General features: G+C 41.5%; 1 protein-coding gene across 3 annotated transcripts in view; it reads left to right on the forward strand.

The window, feature by feature from the left end:
• The first annotated feature begins 5,055 nt into the window (after nt 1-5,055).
• Nucleotides 5,056-18,501, forward strand: part of LOC119430680 (pre-B-cell leukemia transcription factor 1) — a 99,568-nt gene continuing 86,122 nt past the window's right edge. For all 3 annotated transcript variants that reach the window (XM_037698138.1, XM_037698139.1, XM_037698141.1), the window contains exons 1-2: nt 5,056-5,590; nt 7,799-7,872. In XM_037698138.1, the coding sequence (XP_037554066.1) occupies nt 5,403-5,590; nt 7,799-7,872 (262 nt within the window). In that variant the 5' untranslated portion in view covers nt 5,056-5,402. The remainder of the gene's footprint in view (nt 5,591-7,798; nt 7,873-18,501) is intronic.

Consider the following 18,501-nt stretch of genomic DNA (forward strand, 5'->3'; position numbering starts at 1 on the left):
GTGTGTGTGTGTGTGTGTGTGTGTGTGTGTGTGTGTGTGTGTGTGTGCTGAAATGCTTCTTAAAGTGCTCCCGAGTGTCTGCAGAATGTCTGATCGCCTCATGCATGAAGTAATCCAGCGTTTTGGTTCCTGCTCTGTTCCTGACCCACTTCATAACATGGATTCCTCTCCGTTGCCTCCCCAAGATGGATTCTTCTGGTCAATGGATATCTGGACCTCGATGTCTGCTCTTCAGACCACCAATTCCAGCTAAAGCCTCTCGAATAACTTTTGCTTTTTCTGCTTCTGTGGATGACCCACACCTATATTTTCGACCACAAACTCAGACCCCGGACTCAGGAGTTCAGTCCTCAGAGCGGATTTCCACATTCTGGTGAGTGTTTGTCGGACTTTTGCTTACATATCTCGTGATTTGTCCAAAAGCTCCTTTCCCTCTGACGTCATCGCAGCTTCACCTTTTCACCTGTGATAGAGCCATCGATCGATGGCAATGGCGATTGATCAATCGATCGATCCACAGCTCCATCGCTGCAGAGTGACAGCTGACTTTCTCCTCATATAAAACAGAGGAGAAAGTCAGCTGTCATGCTGCAGCACTGGAGCCATGGAGCTTGGTGGCCATTTTAGAGTTTAATGCGGCAACTCATTTTTCAGTAATGACCTTTCTTCCACCTAGACATAAAAATGAAAGTTGGTACCTCACTTATTTTTCAAATTATCATGCTCACAACATGCACAGACGGACAGACAGAGGATATTTCCAATTCCACCTCTGTGCTCCGGGACTGGGGACCATATATCATGAGCATGGATGGTTAAAGGATCCTGCCTCTGTTAAAACAGCATTCTTGGTAAAAACTCAGAGTGCTGAATGACTTTCAAGAAAAAGCTGAAACTGATTTGTTATAACTCAATGTAGCACAAGCTAAAAACAGAATAATCAGCAAAAAATAAGGTTAAATCTAAAAGTATCATAAATATATTCAGATAAGGCACTTGGAAAAAGCATACCCAAATGGGATTAGACGTTGTTCTTGAGCCCTCTGGAGCAGAAGTCTCCAACCGTGGTCCTTGTGGGCCACTGCCCATAGATTCCCTAGGTTTTCAGCCATAACCACTTTCCCTACAGCTGATTGCCATTCAGTCATCCACCTCTCCACATCTGCACCTAATCCTGATGCCTTCTCTGCTGGGTACTTAAATCCCTGTCAGTCAGTCATCCGACGCTGGAACGTTATGATACCTGGGTTACTTGACATAGTAACGTTCTCTTGTGATTTTTGTACTAACTTTTTGAATGTTCTTGTGACTTCCAAGTCCTGCTCCTCTGTGTATCCCAAATCCCCCTCACTCCTCATGATCTCGACCTGCTGTCATCCTGTTCCTGCAAACACTAATTATCAGCCTGCAAACACTGACCAGCTTCAACCTGTCACTCTCTACAACATTACTCACCATTCTGGATCACATCTTCATCTTCCTCTGGAATCCTAGGACCTCGTTTCTCTCCCCCCTTCAATGGTACCTGCAAACAGCCACAAGTAAGACAAGAAACAAAACAATTTCCTATCATCAAATATCTTGACAACTGACCGTACTCATCTTCTCCTTTCCTTTACAGCAACAATTTCTTCAAGCATGTTGTAAATAAACTCACATACCTTTTTACATTTGTCTTACCAGTCTGCTAACTATGTTCTTCTTCTTCTTTTGGCTCCTCTCTTCTTCAAGGGTTGCCACAGTGAACCAACTTGCATGAAGACTTGGCAATTGTTTTTACTCCATGACATGTCGATATATATCCAATGATTACTTTCTGAGAGCTTCATTAAAGTTGGTGCTGTGGTTCATGAGACATTTTGCTCCAGCCAAAGAGACAAACAGGTAAAAACATTATCACCCTTTTGCTTTTGGCATTGGAGGATAATGAGACTCAGAGAGAATAAAACATACCTTTTGGTCATTGGTGATGTAAATGTTAACCAGGCAGTACAACAGTCAGACACGCTTTATTTTGTTGGCGAAGGCACACAGACTTTGTTCATTCATTTACAGGTATGTTGCAGGGCTGCGCTTGGCTGACTTTGGCAGGGTGCTCCTAATGTAAGGCGGTGACCCATGCTGCGCAGCCAAGCAGCAAGACCTGAGTGTGTCTGGCCAGGCTGAAAAGTGCCCTTCAGGCCCAGCACAGCCTCACTGCTGCTGCTCTCCTCCATCAAGAGCCATTCAGAGGCGAGGAAGACGAGAAGGAGGAGGAGGGATAGAAAAATAAGCCCCAGTGTGGAAATAAAGTATGAGCACAGCTGTATAAATCACTGGCCTGGATGTAAACATGCGGGACACACTTAAAGCAAAAAAATCTACTGAATGGTTTTAATGTGAACGAAGGGCCCCAGTGATGGTAAACCTGGCTCTGGCTACACTTGAAATCAACTTTACGCCACAACATTTTATGCAGTGCTTTACTGATACAGAGCATTGTCACATACAGTGTGTGTGTGTGTGTGTGTGTGGGTGTGTGTGTGTGTGTGTGTGTGTGTGTGAGAGAGAGAGAGAGAGAGAGAGAGAGAGAGAGAGAGAGAGAGTGTGTATATATATATATTTTTTTTTTTTTTTTTTTTTTTGCAAACTTGGTGCCATTTTTTAATAAAAAAAAATAAAAAATTGGTGGGGACAGTGGGGGCCTCTGTTGAGGTCACCACCAGGCAGCCCAGACCCTCTCCTGCAGGAGGGGCTAAACTCAGCACGTTTCCAATCACGTCGCGCGGGCGGAGTCTGCTTCTCGCACTCCTCTCGCCTCTACCTCCACCAAAATGTTAGGCTCAATCTGGAACAGTGTGCTATGACTTTTAGCATTTGTTATCTTCCTCTTTTTTAAAACTTTATTCACATCATTTTTATCAATTGAAATGCACAGATTTTCAAAAATTTTCAACAGTTTATTTCTTCCTAAAATGCACCTCAGCACACTTGCTCTTTTTTTTAAATTTACATTTGATGCTCTTTTTATGTGCTGTCTTGCTAATGTTAGTTTTAAGCTATATTCTTGTTAATTTTAGCTTCTAGTTTCAGTTTTGCAAAAAAAGAAAACAGTTACTAGGGAGCACAAACCAGTGTATCGCTTGTACTGGTCCCAAGCCTGGGTAAATGGTGAGGGTTGCGTCAAGAAGTGGTTCCGACGTAAAACACTTTTGCCATAACTAATATACAAGTTCATCTGAGCAACACCATATCAGATCAGTCGAGGCCCGAGTTAACAACGACCGCCACCGGTGATGTTGACAAACAAGGTGCCGGCAGAAATTGTGCTACTGTTAGTCAAAAACCACGAGGAGGGAAACGTGTCGGGAGACAGAGGGAGAAGAGGAAAGTCAAGAATGTAGGACTGAGGGTTGCAAATCTAAATGTGGGGACAATGACAGGCAAAGATAGAGAGCTGGCTGACATGATGCAGAGAAGGAAGGTAGATGTTTTATGCGTCCAAGAGACCAAGTGGAAGGGCAGCAAGGCTCACAGTATTGGATCAGGGTTCAAACTGTTTTACCATGGTGTGGATAGAAAGAAAAACAGAGTAGGGGTGGTCCTGAAGGAGGAGTTAGCAAAGAATGTAGAAGAGGTGAAAAGAGTGTTCATTTATATCTTGTACTCCCTACCAGGTGTAGGCTCTCTATCAGCAAGAGAACATTCAGTGATGCATTGGTCAAAACAACGAAGCTGCAATATCAAAATCAACTTGGATTAGTTAGTAAAATATCACCGATGAAGACTGTTGGAGTGCAGAAACTCTGGAGCTCCCTCACATGTCCTTTCCCCCTCTGGTTGCATTCCCATCACTAATGCAAGCATTGAAATTACTTAACAGCAGGTGGTAGAAAACCAAATAATATCTCTACCATTGCATGTGGCTCAGTAAAGCTCGTGCTTCACTGTTGAGCCAACCAACAAAGATTAAGTTCAAAAACAAAACTTAATACGAGACAAAACATAGAATAAATAGACGCCGCCTTTCCTGAAGGTATGAAAATAACTCACTCACTCTAACACTAACTCACTCTTGTAAAGGAGTCCTCGAGGCTCAATGGGAACTAACCTGTATAAATAAAGGTTGAATGAATGCAGATAACTCACTGCTTTTCAGGATAGATTTTTAAAATAAAATCATCTTACCTTAAAAAATGGCGGCGTTTTAGCCTTTTGGTCAAATCTTCAAAATAATGTGCACACACATTATGGCTGCCTTTTGATGATGGATATTAACAATACAGTAGTCTCTTGTTCATTGCAGAGTTTACATTCTGGACACGCCCACAATAAGAGAAAAACTGCAAAGTAAGGATGTTATTTTGATTTTAGTATTTATGTACAATATATATTAACACTTTATAAACTCTTCCCACACTCTTGAAATGTTCTAAACAATGTTTCTAAACTCTAAACGTTCTAAAAGAGCACAGCACGTCATGATCTCCGCTCTCTGCCACGTGTCACTCTCAATACCGCCTTCTGTGTAAATAAACAATTTAAATTTAAATATTGTAATAGCTTCAATAAACAATCTATGCCGCATGCATTCTTTATTTAAAATAATCAAGCGTGACCAGAATGCATAGGTATAAACAAGACACTCCTACCATTTTTGGAAACTATATATGATTGGGGTGGTCCTTGGGGTGGCTGAAGGTTAATCTATGGTGACCAAGGCCACCATTGGCCACCCTCTGGCTACTCCACTGCTCCTGGTGGTGGATAAATTGCCCCCTTCACTCTCCAGTCACTAAACACTCGTCTCCAAAACCACAAACTTTCACTATTCAAACCTGTCCGGGGGGGTTACATGGCTTGTTTATTATGCCAACAGATGTGGAGAATCCAGCGGTTGTGGGCTCGGTGTTTTTTGGTGGGGACCGTGGGGGCCTGTGCTGAGGTCACCACCAGGCAGCCCAGGCCCTCTCCAGTAGGAGGGGCTAAACTCAGCGCGTTTCCAATCACGTCGCGCGGGCGGAGTCTGCGTCTCGCGCTCCTCTCGCCTCTACCTCCGCCTCTCCGGGCAGCTCCGCTCTGGACCTGACGAGCAGCCGGAGGATGGAGGGACTGAGGTGAATCCTCGCCTTTCAGCTCTTCCGCGCACTTTTTGCTTTCGCATTCTGGAAGAGAGACGGGTTCTGGATCGGTGCGCGCGCTGCCAGTGGTTGCGGCTGTCTGTCAGGTTTTGAACCCGCAGCCCGGTCCCGATCACGTTCAGCTCGGACCAGCTGAGCTGAGGTCTCTGGAAGCAGCTTCTTGTTGTTCCGCTCCCGGACGCTCCTGCGCAGGAACAAGTCGCGCAGACCTCTGGATCTCCTCCGCTCCTCTTATTGATGCGTTTCGAGGCGCACAGCAGCAGCTAGAGGGCGGCAGCAGACATGGACGAGCAGCCGAGGCTGATGCACCCTCACACCGGGCTGGGCATGGCGGGGCACCCCGGCCTGCCGCCGCACATGCAGGACGGCGGCGGAGGAGCCGACGGCGACGGCAGGAAGCAGGACATCGGAGACATTTTACAGCAAATCATGACCATCACGGACCAGAGTCTGGACGAAGCCCAGGCCAGGTAGGAGCTGCGGCGCGCGCGGCGGCGGCACATCAAAGCACTTCAAAGAGAAGCCGACGGAGCGACCATAGCGTTTAGTGGCTTAAATCTCTTAGTTTGGATTAAAACTGCACTTTCCGAGCGACTTAACATAAAATATGGCCTGTATGTTTATTGTTGACGTGTTGCAAACCGAATATCTAAATTAAAAAAAATGAGTTTTACGCTTTAGTTTGCTTCAGAGCAGAGATCCTAAAGCGAGGCTTTAAAAGTCCTCGAAACTCTCCCGTTTGATTTGACACTTTTACACGTTTTATTTTGTAAAAAGCAACGCAAAACAAAAGTTTTAAAAGTAGCAGAATTAAGCAGGGTATTCAACAGCAACCTTTATATTATAAGGTAATCTAAGATTAATGCTAATATTAAACACACTAAAAGATGAAAATAGCTGTCATTATGTCCACTGCTGATTTGTGGACATTTAAATAAGAATTACTGGTAATTGTTTGTTTCTGTTGTTTTCAATGAAAATTCACCAAAGTACACCCACAAGAAAAGGCAAGATATTATGGTCATATTTTAGTTTTATAGAAGCTGTCAGTGGGAAAATACATTTCAGGAAATTCTTCAAAATTCAGTTGTTTATTTTTCTATATAACATGACAGACTCATATTAGAAAAACGAAATGTAGAATTTAAAACATAAACCTGTTCTTTAACATAAAACTAAATAGTAAAAGATAACAGTAGTTCCAAATAAAAAAATAATAAATAAAAAAGTTCCCTCTTTAGCTGTTGTTAGGGTGTTTATTTTCTGGTTAATCGTTCAAACTGAAAAAGGATTAATGTTACAGATGAACAGGACAAATTAAACTCGGTGTGAACATCCAGTCCAGTTTCTTTCAGCTCTTCTCTGACTGTCGTGACGAAAACCAGAAAAGCTGCACAACATCCTGTTATTTCTACTGAAATGGGTCCCGTACCAAATCTAAACAATTTGCATTATTATAAACAGAAATGCAACAACAAACATGTGCAAGCACATGAATAAATAATAATAAATCAGATTAACTTATTCAGATAATAAGAATTAATTGTGTCGATTTTCAGTCATCCAGAACAATTTTTAGAAGCAGCAAAGACTGGACTTTAATTCAGTTTGGACAGTTTCCTCAATTCAAACAGAAAATTGGAGCGTTTCAAGGTATAAAACTGCAGCAAAGACCCTCAGGAGGGAGAAAAGGGAGCCTCATGTGCATGTGAGTTGAGCTTGAATGAACACAGCAACTCTCTTCAGAGTTTCTTAAAGGTTAAAAAGTTCTGCAGCTCCTGGGTTGAGCTCAGGAAGCTCCAAAGAGGAGTCACAAAAACATGTCCAGCTGCAAAAAAAAAAAAAAAAAAAAAAAAAAAGTTCAGTGTTTAAGGAAAAATTGAAAAAGTAACTAATTAATTGGATATAATAAAAGTGTAGCGGTTTATAAACAGTAATTTATGAACACGTCCAGGTTCTGAAAATAACTCAATCATAATTACAAGATTAATCTGTCATACTCCAATTAAACTTACATAAAAGTGTAATAATGTATTTTAGAAAGTGTGTAATTTTAAACCCCTTAACAGCCAAAGTAGTTAAAGCTGCAGGTCCTGTGTATTATTGGGTCAATATTTGCAACATTTTGATTTCATCAGAAATGACAGCAGCAGGTGCTCACACTGAAAAAGTCTCAATTTGGCTATTAGGATTCTCCTGGTCTTAAAAAAAAAAACATGAAACAAATGGAGTTTCTGTTTCCAGAATGAAGTTCATTTTTAGTCGTTAAAACTCAGACAAGAATAAAAAAATCACAGAAAGCAGAGTGAATTTAATTTTTTTTTAGTGCTGCTTAAATATATATATATATATATATAAGGAAAATACAAAGAAACAAGTGGAAATATGTTCAGCTATTCTACATTTGCAGATATTATGTGTTAAATGTGTTGGTGAGCTACAAGTCAAAGCTCTTTTCTAAATCAGAACACATTTTGTCTCGGTCCGTTCCTGCGACCCCTCTTTGCGTACAGGCTGCTGAACGCACAGTAAAATGTACTTTATGTCCAAACGGCTGTAAATCAGTGACGGAGTCTGGAAATTTGAGCCTGGAATTTCAAAACAAGACAGGTGCAGCGTTCTTATTTAAGCTGCTTTTCCTGCTTTGTTTTGCTCACGGATCCTCTCGTCTCTTCCAGGAAACACGCTCTGAACTGTCACCGGATGAAGCCGGCTCTTTTCAACGTCCTGTGTGAAATCAAAGAGAAAACAGGTAGGTCCGTTTGTCTTCGGCAGCGCCACGGCGCTTCTTCTTCCTCCTCGTTTGGATGGTTTCGCAGTCAGAACCTCCATCTTTTTTCATCATTTCCTGTCACAACATAGATGGAGTTTATTCTCACGGCTATGTAGGAGTGAAATTGTCACACATTCAGCGACGTCTCCCTCTTGCGAGTTAACTGTCAGGTCTGCTGAGAACATCTGTCTCCATTATGTTTCTTCTCTCTCTATTAAAGCAGCATGCCGGCTAAATAATTGCTTGGAGGAAAATAAAGTAACGCGGGAGGCTTGAGTCACATTTCTACAGACTTTTCACTTGAAGCTCAAAGCTGATGCGCTACTGAGCTGCCATCGTCTCTGTCTCGCTTTTTCACACTCATTAGTGCGTGAAATGGAACAGAAAGGGTGGAGGCTCTTGTTGTCGTTCGACATGCGCTTGACCTTTTGTGGTGGCCGCTGTTCACGTTGGATTTTAGCACGAGGGGTTTCAGAGGAACTCACCTGGCTGCCTAAAGCTTGTACCTCACTGGGCCAGCAGAGGCTAGTTGGCGACCGGTGAGCCGTGCAGCCACGATTTGAGCAGCTCATTCTGGAAAATGACGTTTTATCTTGGGAAAACTGTACTCTCGATGTCAGAGCGTCCGAGTGTGTGGTGAGCACACAGTGCAAGGAGGCTGACATGTTGGTTTGTGGGAAAAGCTGCTGTGCAAATGATTGCACGTCTAAGAAGAAGAAACATCCAGATAGAAAATGTTTACATTTTCTGTCTGCAAGGCTGAGATGGGAAACACAGAGAGCTGCTGCAGGCAAGCATTGGTCACTGCGCAGCACGCACACATGCACATGTTGGGCACATTTTATCACTGGTTTGTTACTTTAACAATATAAAGATTATCTATGTACCTACGTAACCTAAAACATACAAAACCAAAGCACTAGGTGAGCGGACAAAGCATTTTGTATAATCGTACTAAATTTTGCTCTGTTATATATTTGTTATAAATATTTGACATGCTGTTTAATCTTTAATTGTTTAATAACTGGTTTTACACCAGTTAGATGGCGATATCGTTCAAATTAGTGTGAATTGATGGTCTTTTGTGTTTTATCAATTATCCCATCAGGGTTCTGAATATATTTATTATTAACGTTTATTTAAAAGCTATATACCTGTAAGTTATTAGAAATAAGTCTTACATGCACTCTTTCTGCCACACTGTGCACTGGCAGTTTATGGGCATCCATTTCCTCACATGCGTGCATTTTTTTTCAAGAAATTTGTGAGATACAAACTAAATATCGTACTTCACTTGTTTAACAGCTGTCCACAACACAGTTCCCCCCAATTGAAAATGGCCGTTTAATTTCAGATGATGTCGTGCCGACTTCAAGGATCGCACTTTGTTTAGTTGCCCACGTCAAACCCACCTCCGCTGGCTTTGTAGTAGGGCTGGGCGATATCTCGATATTTTAAAAACATCGGCATAATTTCATACGCGATATAAGATGGGACAATATCGTCTATATCGATATTTCTACGTTGAGTTATAATTAGACTTGAAAATCTGTGTCGTTCTTTTTCAAACAACAAACCACGGTACAAAACTTATTTAGCCGTGCTATGCCTTATGAGAGGAACAGTGAGAGGTAGCGTGACATTAATAAAGCAGTGGCTTATATCACTAAAGACACGTTTCCAGTCTCAACTGTGGAACAAGACACCTGGTCAACTTCCTGGTCCGAGCATGATGGTTCATAACAAGACAGCTAACTTTAGCCGTCTTGTTCCACAGTTGAGACTGAGAGTCTTTAGCGAGATGATGAGTCTCTACTTTATTAATGTTGCGCCACCTCAGTGTTCCTCTCATAAGCCACAGCACGGCTAAATGAGTTCTGACCCGTGGTTTGTTTCAGGGAAGGAGGCTGAAGTCTGTTGGAGCTGCAGCTGCAGTTCACACACGCTTACTAACGTCGTGAAGGCGGCGCAGCTGAAGATTATTATTTAATATTTGTAAAGAGTTTATTTTTTTTAGACATTTATTTTGTACAGTTACAGCTGTTTGTTAATAAATGTGCCTGTGTGACAACTAGGACAAAGCTTTGACTCAGAAATATATTTTTGTTATTACTTTATGGAAAGCAAAAAATATTGCGATATATATCGTATCGTGATTTATCGAAAACATATCGAGATATTAATTTTGATCCATATCGCCCAACCCCTACTTCCCTGTGTTTATGATTTGACCTGCTGGAGTCCACTTTAGAACCGAAGCCAGGCAGCTTTGGATAGTTTATTTTAAGGTTGTCCGTGTGTCTCTTGGAGCAGGACGTTAGCCCCCCGTGTTCTAGAGCAGGCGTCAAAACCAGATCGAGACACTATCGACAACTATTCTGAGAGAAAGCTTGTCACAAATGATCTGAGCATGCTGAAACTCCTGCAAGTGACCCAGTGAAACATGAGCCCTTTTTCTGTTGGGTTGGCTGCAGCCTCAGGAGGACTGGGTGGGCGGGGGGGGGGGGGGCTTTTTGAAGCCTGCTGGCCTGCTCCTCTTTCTGTTGTCTTGGTAAGTTGTTCTGTAAAGAGAGTGACACAGATATGCACAGTGTTTAACTCCCTACGGCTTTTCAGAGTTCATCCAAGGTTCGGCAAAGAAACTTGGAGCGCTTCCTGCCTGCACGCTGCTGCGTCTTCCTCTTCAGCTGGTAACCTGTTAATGTGAAGGGCGGCTAATGGAGCTGCACACAGGAGAACTTGGGCTTGTCGTGTTGGAGACGCTTCCTTTTGTTGAAGGGAGAAACATTCCTGCAGCTGCTGTTATATCTTTTTCACAATGCTTAGTTTTGCTGTCGTGTTTATCGTGGGAATGTCGGCTTTATTCAAAATTCTGCTCCGATATGAACAGAATCTAAATCGTAGCGAGACCGCTGCAACAGAAAGTTACTGAAATCTTTTGTCAGTGTCGGCCAGGCTAATAAAAATAAAGTGCGCTGCGTAAAAATAAATGCAAAAGACAAAAAAATATATTTTGTGTGCAACAAATCTGCAGGAAAAGACGTTTGGAAAACAATGTCACACAAACGAGATTGCAATTAATTTTCAGCAATGTTTCCCCCCCAAGTTTAACAGCTACTGTGGAATAAACAGAACAACAAAATAAATAAAATAATTCCGTAAATAAAAAACAACAACACGCTACTCGTTGCTCTGTCAGGTGGCTCTGTTTCTTTGAAAAATAAAGTTAGCTGTAAAATAAACTGTACATGAGACCTGATGTCATTTTACTTTTACTTAAATTAACAAGGTGAAATCATTTTACATTTATAAAACAAAACGTGGTGAGCCAGGGATCTATGCTAAATAAATCAATCAAAAAACAAATCAATAAACAAACAATTAAATAAATAAAAAATACCTTTTCCCAGACCCTGGTAGGCTTTTGATTGGGCCTTAATGATCAAATTCAATCATCCAGCCCTTCTGAAAACAATATCTCTTTTATTAACTGAGCTGAAGCAGCTTGAAGCGTGTTCAGGTGTGCTGAGCTAAAGCAGCTGCAGTGCTGAGCTAAAGCTGCAGCTGAAGCAGCTGGAGCGTTAGCTGCAGAGGCTCTGTGTGTAACGCTGCGTCCTGTTCTCGGCCTGCGTATATTTTTCTTTGCTGGCCGTCCCCGGAGCAGCTGAGTGCACCTGCAGGACACGGTGCCAGTGCTGATCCAGAGGCTGAACTTGTGACCTGATCTGTGTGTTTTTGCTGGAGTGACGTGAGAGACGGCCGACAGAACGACAGGCAGTGTAAACAGGCACAACACCGGGGGAAAGAGGAAGGAAGGAACACTTTATTTAAACCATATCTCCTTGTACCTTTGTAAATGTGTGTGTGTGTGTGTGTGTGGGGGGGGGGGGGGGGGGGGGTGGGGGGGGGGGGGGGGGGGGGGGGTTCTTTGGCAGACAGCTACAGTTTGTCTTTACCCTGGTTCTGTCCAGGTAGTCTTGGTATCATCATGGGCCAGTTACAGGTTTGAAGGTATATTTCATTTAAATTTATTATATACATACATAATTTATATTATACTATATTTTTCTTTCATACAATTACAGTTTAAACCAGAATTAAAGTGGGTTTTTTTTATATACCGGTATATATATTCTCCTACCTGTAGCTCTGAGCCGTGTTGAAGTTGTGCATGTTAGCTGAGGGGAGAATACAGCTAAACATTTATGCTCTTTAAATCAAGATGCTAGCTGGTTGAGCATTTTATCTGGTGGTTAACAATCATCACGTGTCTCCCAGAGCAGCAACACCCTTCAATTTTATTGAAGTAACGTTGTTTTGATTTAAAAGTTTGCAACGAGCTCCATATTAGCAGGTGAAATAGATCCAACCTACTGCAGACTCGCTGCAGAGGCTAATGAGCAGCTAATTAATGACCGGCATCAACTTGTCACACTCTAAAAGTTACTTTACAACGAGCGGAGCGGTAGAGAAAATGTTCAGTTACTTTAGGGTTATAAATGAACTATAATCGATTATAAATAGTTTGTTAACTCTGGAGTTTTGGCAGATGCTATAGTAAAATAAACCTGCTTTAAGTTTATTGTCAGTACTTGTCATTGAATTAAAAAAAAACATTTAATATAAAAATCGTTAAAAATACTGTTATAAATATGAATATCATGCATGATGATAAATTTACTGTTTGGTAGTAATTAACTTATACTCATGAAATTCTATTAAAAGGCATTTTGTGAAAAATAAATTGAAGTGTGCTCAAACTGCTCCGTCCTCTCCAGGACCCGTCGCTCTGCTCTGCCTCAGACAAACAACAAAAACGAACCCTCCCTCTGCTCTTCTGCGCTGTGGAACTGCTGCCCTCCTGAATATCTTGCACCAAAAACACTCAGGTTTACTCCATTCTGTTGAGATCCAGTTCAGACAAACGTTCACTGTTCAGACTGGACGTAAATGGACTGCTCGTTTGTTTTTAAACAAATGTAAAAGTTCTGTTCTGACACCATGATGCTGTGAAACTGCTGCTGTAGCTCGAGGCTAGCATAGCGGCGGAGCGTCATAAACACTTCTCTGGGATCCAGCTGTTTGACTTGACTGCTGCTGGGCCTCGAACCCATAACCCCTCACTAACTGACTCACATGGAGAGGTGAAATAAACCCTCAGTGTTGGTTACACACATTTCCACGTTGGGACTGTTTTGTCTGGGCCTTCACTGTCACTTTCTGTCATGATTGATGAAAAGGGCTCCTTAGATAAGCAAACGCTTTGACAAACTGATTTGGAAAATGAGCAGCTTTGACCTCTGGAAACACTTAGTCAACATCATAAATCTCCGACGGTGTCAAACAAACCCCCTCCCTGACCGAGCTGCTCGGTAAACGCTCCGCTGTTTAATTTCTTCTTCTTGTTCAACCTCGACAAAGGGTCGGCCTTGTCGCGGCGCGTGTTTGTGCAGGGTACGGTTTCAGGCCTGGGGGATCCAACTTTTACAAAGGTGCCTCACCAAGTGATGTAATGTTGTTTTTTGAAAGGTGAAAATGGAGAGTTTATGGGGGGTGGCGGTGGAGCAGTGTTTGACGAGATGAAATGAGCCAGAGGTCTGATTCTGAAAGGTGTGTGGGAGCCTGCACAGCGCTGATCTGTCCCGGCGCTCAAATGTTTGGCATCTGTCTCTTTGTGTTCCTGAGGCAGAGCTGAGCTCAGAAACAACGCTCTGAGGTGTGACGCAACCTCCATGGCATCGTAACGCCTTAATGTGGCTGTGTTCAGCAGTGTGTCTGTTAGCAAAATATCTCCTGTGTCACGGGATGAATTTTAAAGAAGCTATCAGGAAGCAATCAGTAAAAGTATATCTACAACTGATTAACCTTTGAAGTCAACCCCGTTCAAGATGGCTGCTACAGCCAACTGACCGTAAAAAAAACAAAAGTGACTGTAACTTCATCAGTTATCCCTTGTATCGTCTTTTTGGGAAAAATCGGCCACAAATTTATTTTTGCCTGTGCTTTTATTATTTTTTAATTTATTTTGGTGAGGTCAATAAATACTTTTTTTCCCCTAACACAAAGCTTAAAATTGGTTGTTTTTTAATAATGTTGTCAGAATTTTTTCAAATGCTCTCGTAGTCATGTTTTTTTTTTGGGGGGGGGGGGGGGGGGGGGGGGGGGGGGGAATGATCACATTAAATTACACTGTAAAAACAAATTTGAATCCCTTATTTATCTTATCATAAAACCATGCAGTCCTCTCAGTAATGTTTTTTTCTTTTAATGTTTTTAATCTAAACTTTTGATTTTCATATTGGCCCGCTCTGCTTATTTATTTGAGAGCGTCTGAAAAACATTTACCGAGACACAGTTCAATTTACCCCAGAGGGCCATCTTCCCGCCATTTTCCTGCCATTTTCCCGCCGTTTGCCCGCCTCTCATCTCTTCTGAGAAAATCATTTTAGTTTGGATGTAAAGAGCAAAAACTAATTTGAAATGTAATATTTAGTACTAAAAAGTTGTTCCATGTGCAAGCAGGATGCAGGATCAGACATTCCACGGCTGACAGCGGCTGACCGCCGAAGGTTTATCCGAATGCAGGAAGTCATTAGCGGGTGCACTGTACACCCGCAGCTTGCTGGTTTATCCGTGTCAGTACAGGCAAAATACAATTTAAAAACTAGCCGTTCTATCATGGACAGAGTTTAAAAAATATATATAAAGAAAATGACAATGAATTAATAAAAATAAAAAACTGTTCAGAAAATAACCCCTCCATGTTCGAAGAACAGAAGAAACAACCAAGTTTGACCCAAAACAAGGCCTCATTTTCAACTCTGAAGGGTCCGGAGGCCTGGAGGGTTTTCACAAAACTCCAGACTGGAATTAATAATAAAAATTAAAAAAAGACTAAAAATCATCTTGGGAATACTAATAGGAGAAAATACATCATTTTCAAAAATTGACGTAAAATACTGTATTTTATGAACATTTTAAAAATGAAATGTGGAGTATTTTTTTTTTAGTTTTTTTTTTTTTTTAACTAAAGACCATTAAAGAATTAAAATAAAATAAAGTCATTTAGGGCAGCATGGTGGCACAACTGGTAGAGCTGCTGCCTCTCAGCGAGAAGGTTGCCAGTTCAAATCCCGGTCCGGGGGCCTTTCTGGGTGGAGTTTGCATGTTCTCTCCGTGCATGCGTGGGTTTTCTCCAGTTTCCTCCCACAGACCAAAAACATGTATGTTAGACTGATTGGTAACTCTAAATTGTCCCTAGGTGAGAGTGAGAGAGTGAATGTTTGTCTCGTTTGCCTCTATCTGGCCCTGTGATGGACTTCCGACCTGTCCAGGGTGTCCCCCGCCTTTCGCACAGTGACTGTTGGACATGGGCACCAGCGACCCCCCGTGACCCAAAATGGAAGAAGCGGGTAAAAGATAATGGATGGATGGTAAAGTCATTTAGATATTTTTTATTTCAGGCTGAGACAGCTCTCAAAGACAGCAGTTAAATAAGGTGGATTTTTCCTCAGGAACTTCATCGTCATAAAGTTAAAGGACGATACGAGGGTTAATACACATAATGAGATAAATGAGGTGGGTTAGTAGCTCAGAGTCACCCTCAACTCATACTCAGAGCGCTAACTGATAGCGTGAGATAGCAAAATATCTCATGGGTTTTAATGAAACTTTCCAATAGTAATCACTGTATGGGCATTAATAACAGTTTAATTGAACCCAGATCAAGATGGCAGATTACAGATATTCAGCTAATGTTTGATCTAGTTGTAGCTGAGGTTCACTCATAAGGTACTCCAAGCTCTCCTCATTTCACCACAATTTTTGGTTAAAAACATTGGCATTCCCTGGTAAAGTCAACCCTGTCTGTTAGCAAAATAACTTATGAACCATTGAATGTATTTTAATGAAACTCCCAGAAAAGTAATAATTGAAAGTACGTCTACAGCTAATGACATTTTGGACCCAAGTTGATTTAGGATGGCCACCACAGATAACACAGATGGTGGTAGCAAGAGTCATCCTTACAGGTAATGCATGTGATCACACACAAGGTCATTTACAGGGTTTGACTAAAGAAGCTACTTTGTTCTTTCTTAGTTTGAAACTATGCATTTATTCAAGGAATGCTATACCTTTATATATTGAGATGATGAAGTTAAAAAAATAATATTTTTAGAGCAAAGTGATGAAGAATTGTGTTTTTTAAGGAGCTGCTTTTATTCCTCTTTCACTTCGATCTATTCTGATCATCTTGGAGTCTCAAACAAACCTGAAAAACTTTTCTCATTGATTATTTTATCAATTTTTGTTACCATGACGTGAAGCCTTTCATAGTTAGATTTAAGATGCTCAGTGTGTAAATTCAGAAACTAGAGTAGGCCTGTCGCGATAAACAATAAATCAATTAATTGCATGATAAATGAAAATTATCAACCTCATTTGCATTTATTGGCTTTATTGTTTATTCATCTCTGTCTCTTTCTACTGGACACTGGATACAAAAAGCTCAACTCCAGTGCTCTTCACTGACCCCTCCCTTTCTCGTTTTTCTTTAAAATCTGTTTTAACCGTCCAAAATCATGTTTTTGTATCGTTAAAAGCAGCTAAGCTGAGAAGCTAAGCTACAAGCTAAGCTAACAGGCCGACCTCAGAGAAAAAACCTCCGTCTTGCCAAAGCTCCAAAATTCACGGTTGAAACCCGTGCCTTGGTGTAAAAAGTTGTTTTTCCTCTGCAAAAAGAAGCTTGTTTACTGATTTTTTATTAAAAGCTTCATGTGAAAAATGCTATGCAAAAGAGCTCAAACCACATCGAGTGTTCGCCATTTTGTGAACCAAAAAACAGGAACGAGAGACAGCCCATGTCACGTCAAGGGGCCTCTCTCCCATTTTTCTTAAAGAGACACGCTCCCTCACTATCCAACCTTCGGTTCAAACAGTCTTATACTGCCATCCGGTGGTCAAAAATGTACTGCACAATAATTAACCAACATTTCTTCTTAAATTTGACAATAATTACTAATTATTGTCAAATTGCAAACAATATTATCATTTATCACAATAATTTCAGAGACAATTAATCGCCCAGCAAAATTTGTTATGTGACAGGCCTAGACTAGAGTGTAGATGTCTTGTTTGGACCAAACAGCCTGTCTCAGAGGCAACAGGTCCAGGACAGCAACCCGGACCTCCCTCTCCCCAGCAACATGTCCAGCTCCTCCTGGGGGACCCTGAGGTGTTCCTAGGCCATAGAAAATACACCGTCCCTCCAGTGAATTCTGCATCTTCCCTGGAGCCTCCTCCCCAGGCGCCTACATAGCTGCCCACTGCTCCACCTGGATGTATCTCACATGTGATGGGTTAAATGTAGAGAACTAATTTTGCCATTGTACAGGACCATACAATGATGACAGCACTTTACTAACAGTGGGTCGTGCCCGGAAAACCTCTAACAGAAGACATTCAGGAGGCATCCTAATCAGATGAACCTCCTCAACTGACTCCTTTGATGCAGAGAAGCAGCGGCTCTGCTCCGAGCTCCTCCCGGATGAGGGAGCTCCACACCCTGTCTCTAAAGCTGAGCCTGGCCGCCCTGTATGGGAAGCTCATTTTCAGCTGCTTGCATCCAGGATCTTGTTTTTTCTATCATGGATTCAAACGTCATGACCACAGGTGAGGGTCAGAACATAGACAGACCAGTAAATCAAGAGCTTTGACTCATCTCTTTCATCACCACAACAGACTGAAGCAACACCCTCATTACTGAGGACAAGACCCTGATCTGTCTATCTATCTCCTGCTCCATTCCACCATCATTCGTGAACAAGATGCTCAGACATCTAAACTCCTCCACCTGAGGCAATACATAATGTTACATTAATAAAACCTAAGAAAAGAACACTGAATCATCAGTATATATATAGTTTTAATGAATTTGTAAGGAGTTCTGATTAATTATTTTCATCCAAACTAAACCAGATGTGTGACAGCATCATGTTGGCTCTGGATGTCCTCAGTTTATGAACCAAATAAGTTAACTGTTGCTATCAAGTTTAAACAACTGAATATATTTGATAAATAAATGGTTATAAGTTGTTTCAGATATCACCTATTTTTTAATGAGGTCAATGAGTTGATGATCATTGACTTGTGAACCTGGGTCCTCACTGCTTACGTCTCATAATCTGTGGGGGATATTCCAGGCCTTGGTTTTGTGTTAAAGTCACGATGAGAGACTTGTCAGTCAGTGGCAGCACTGCAAGAGGAGAGTTAATACCATTACAGTACTGAACAATGTGCTTACATTGTACATTATGCAAATTGTCAGCCTGCTAATTGATACATGTTAATCACATTAAGGAGCTTAATTATAGGAATCTTACCAGTAATTATTGCTGACATTAAATGCACAAGAAGAGTAATCCATTTTTTAATGAGCCTTTCTTTTTAAATGGGACGTACGTTTTATACATTTATTGTGTTTCCGAACATTGGAACATTGGAACATTGGAACATTGGAAAATCTCAATTCCGTGCTGGAAAAGTTGACTCGATGGCTGCCGTTTGCCTTTTGTTATTATCGTGTTTCCAATTTAATGGATGTGGTTT

Source organism: Nematolebias whitei, chromosome 3 (genome assembly GCF_014905685.2).
Source record: "Nematolebias whitei isolate Nwh7 chromosome 3, NemWhi1, whole genome shotgun sequence".
NCBI classification, from domain to species: Eukaryota; Metazoa; Chordata; class Actinopteri; order Cyprinodontiformes; family Rivulidae; genus Nematolebias; species Nematolebias whitei.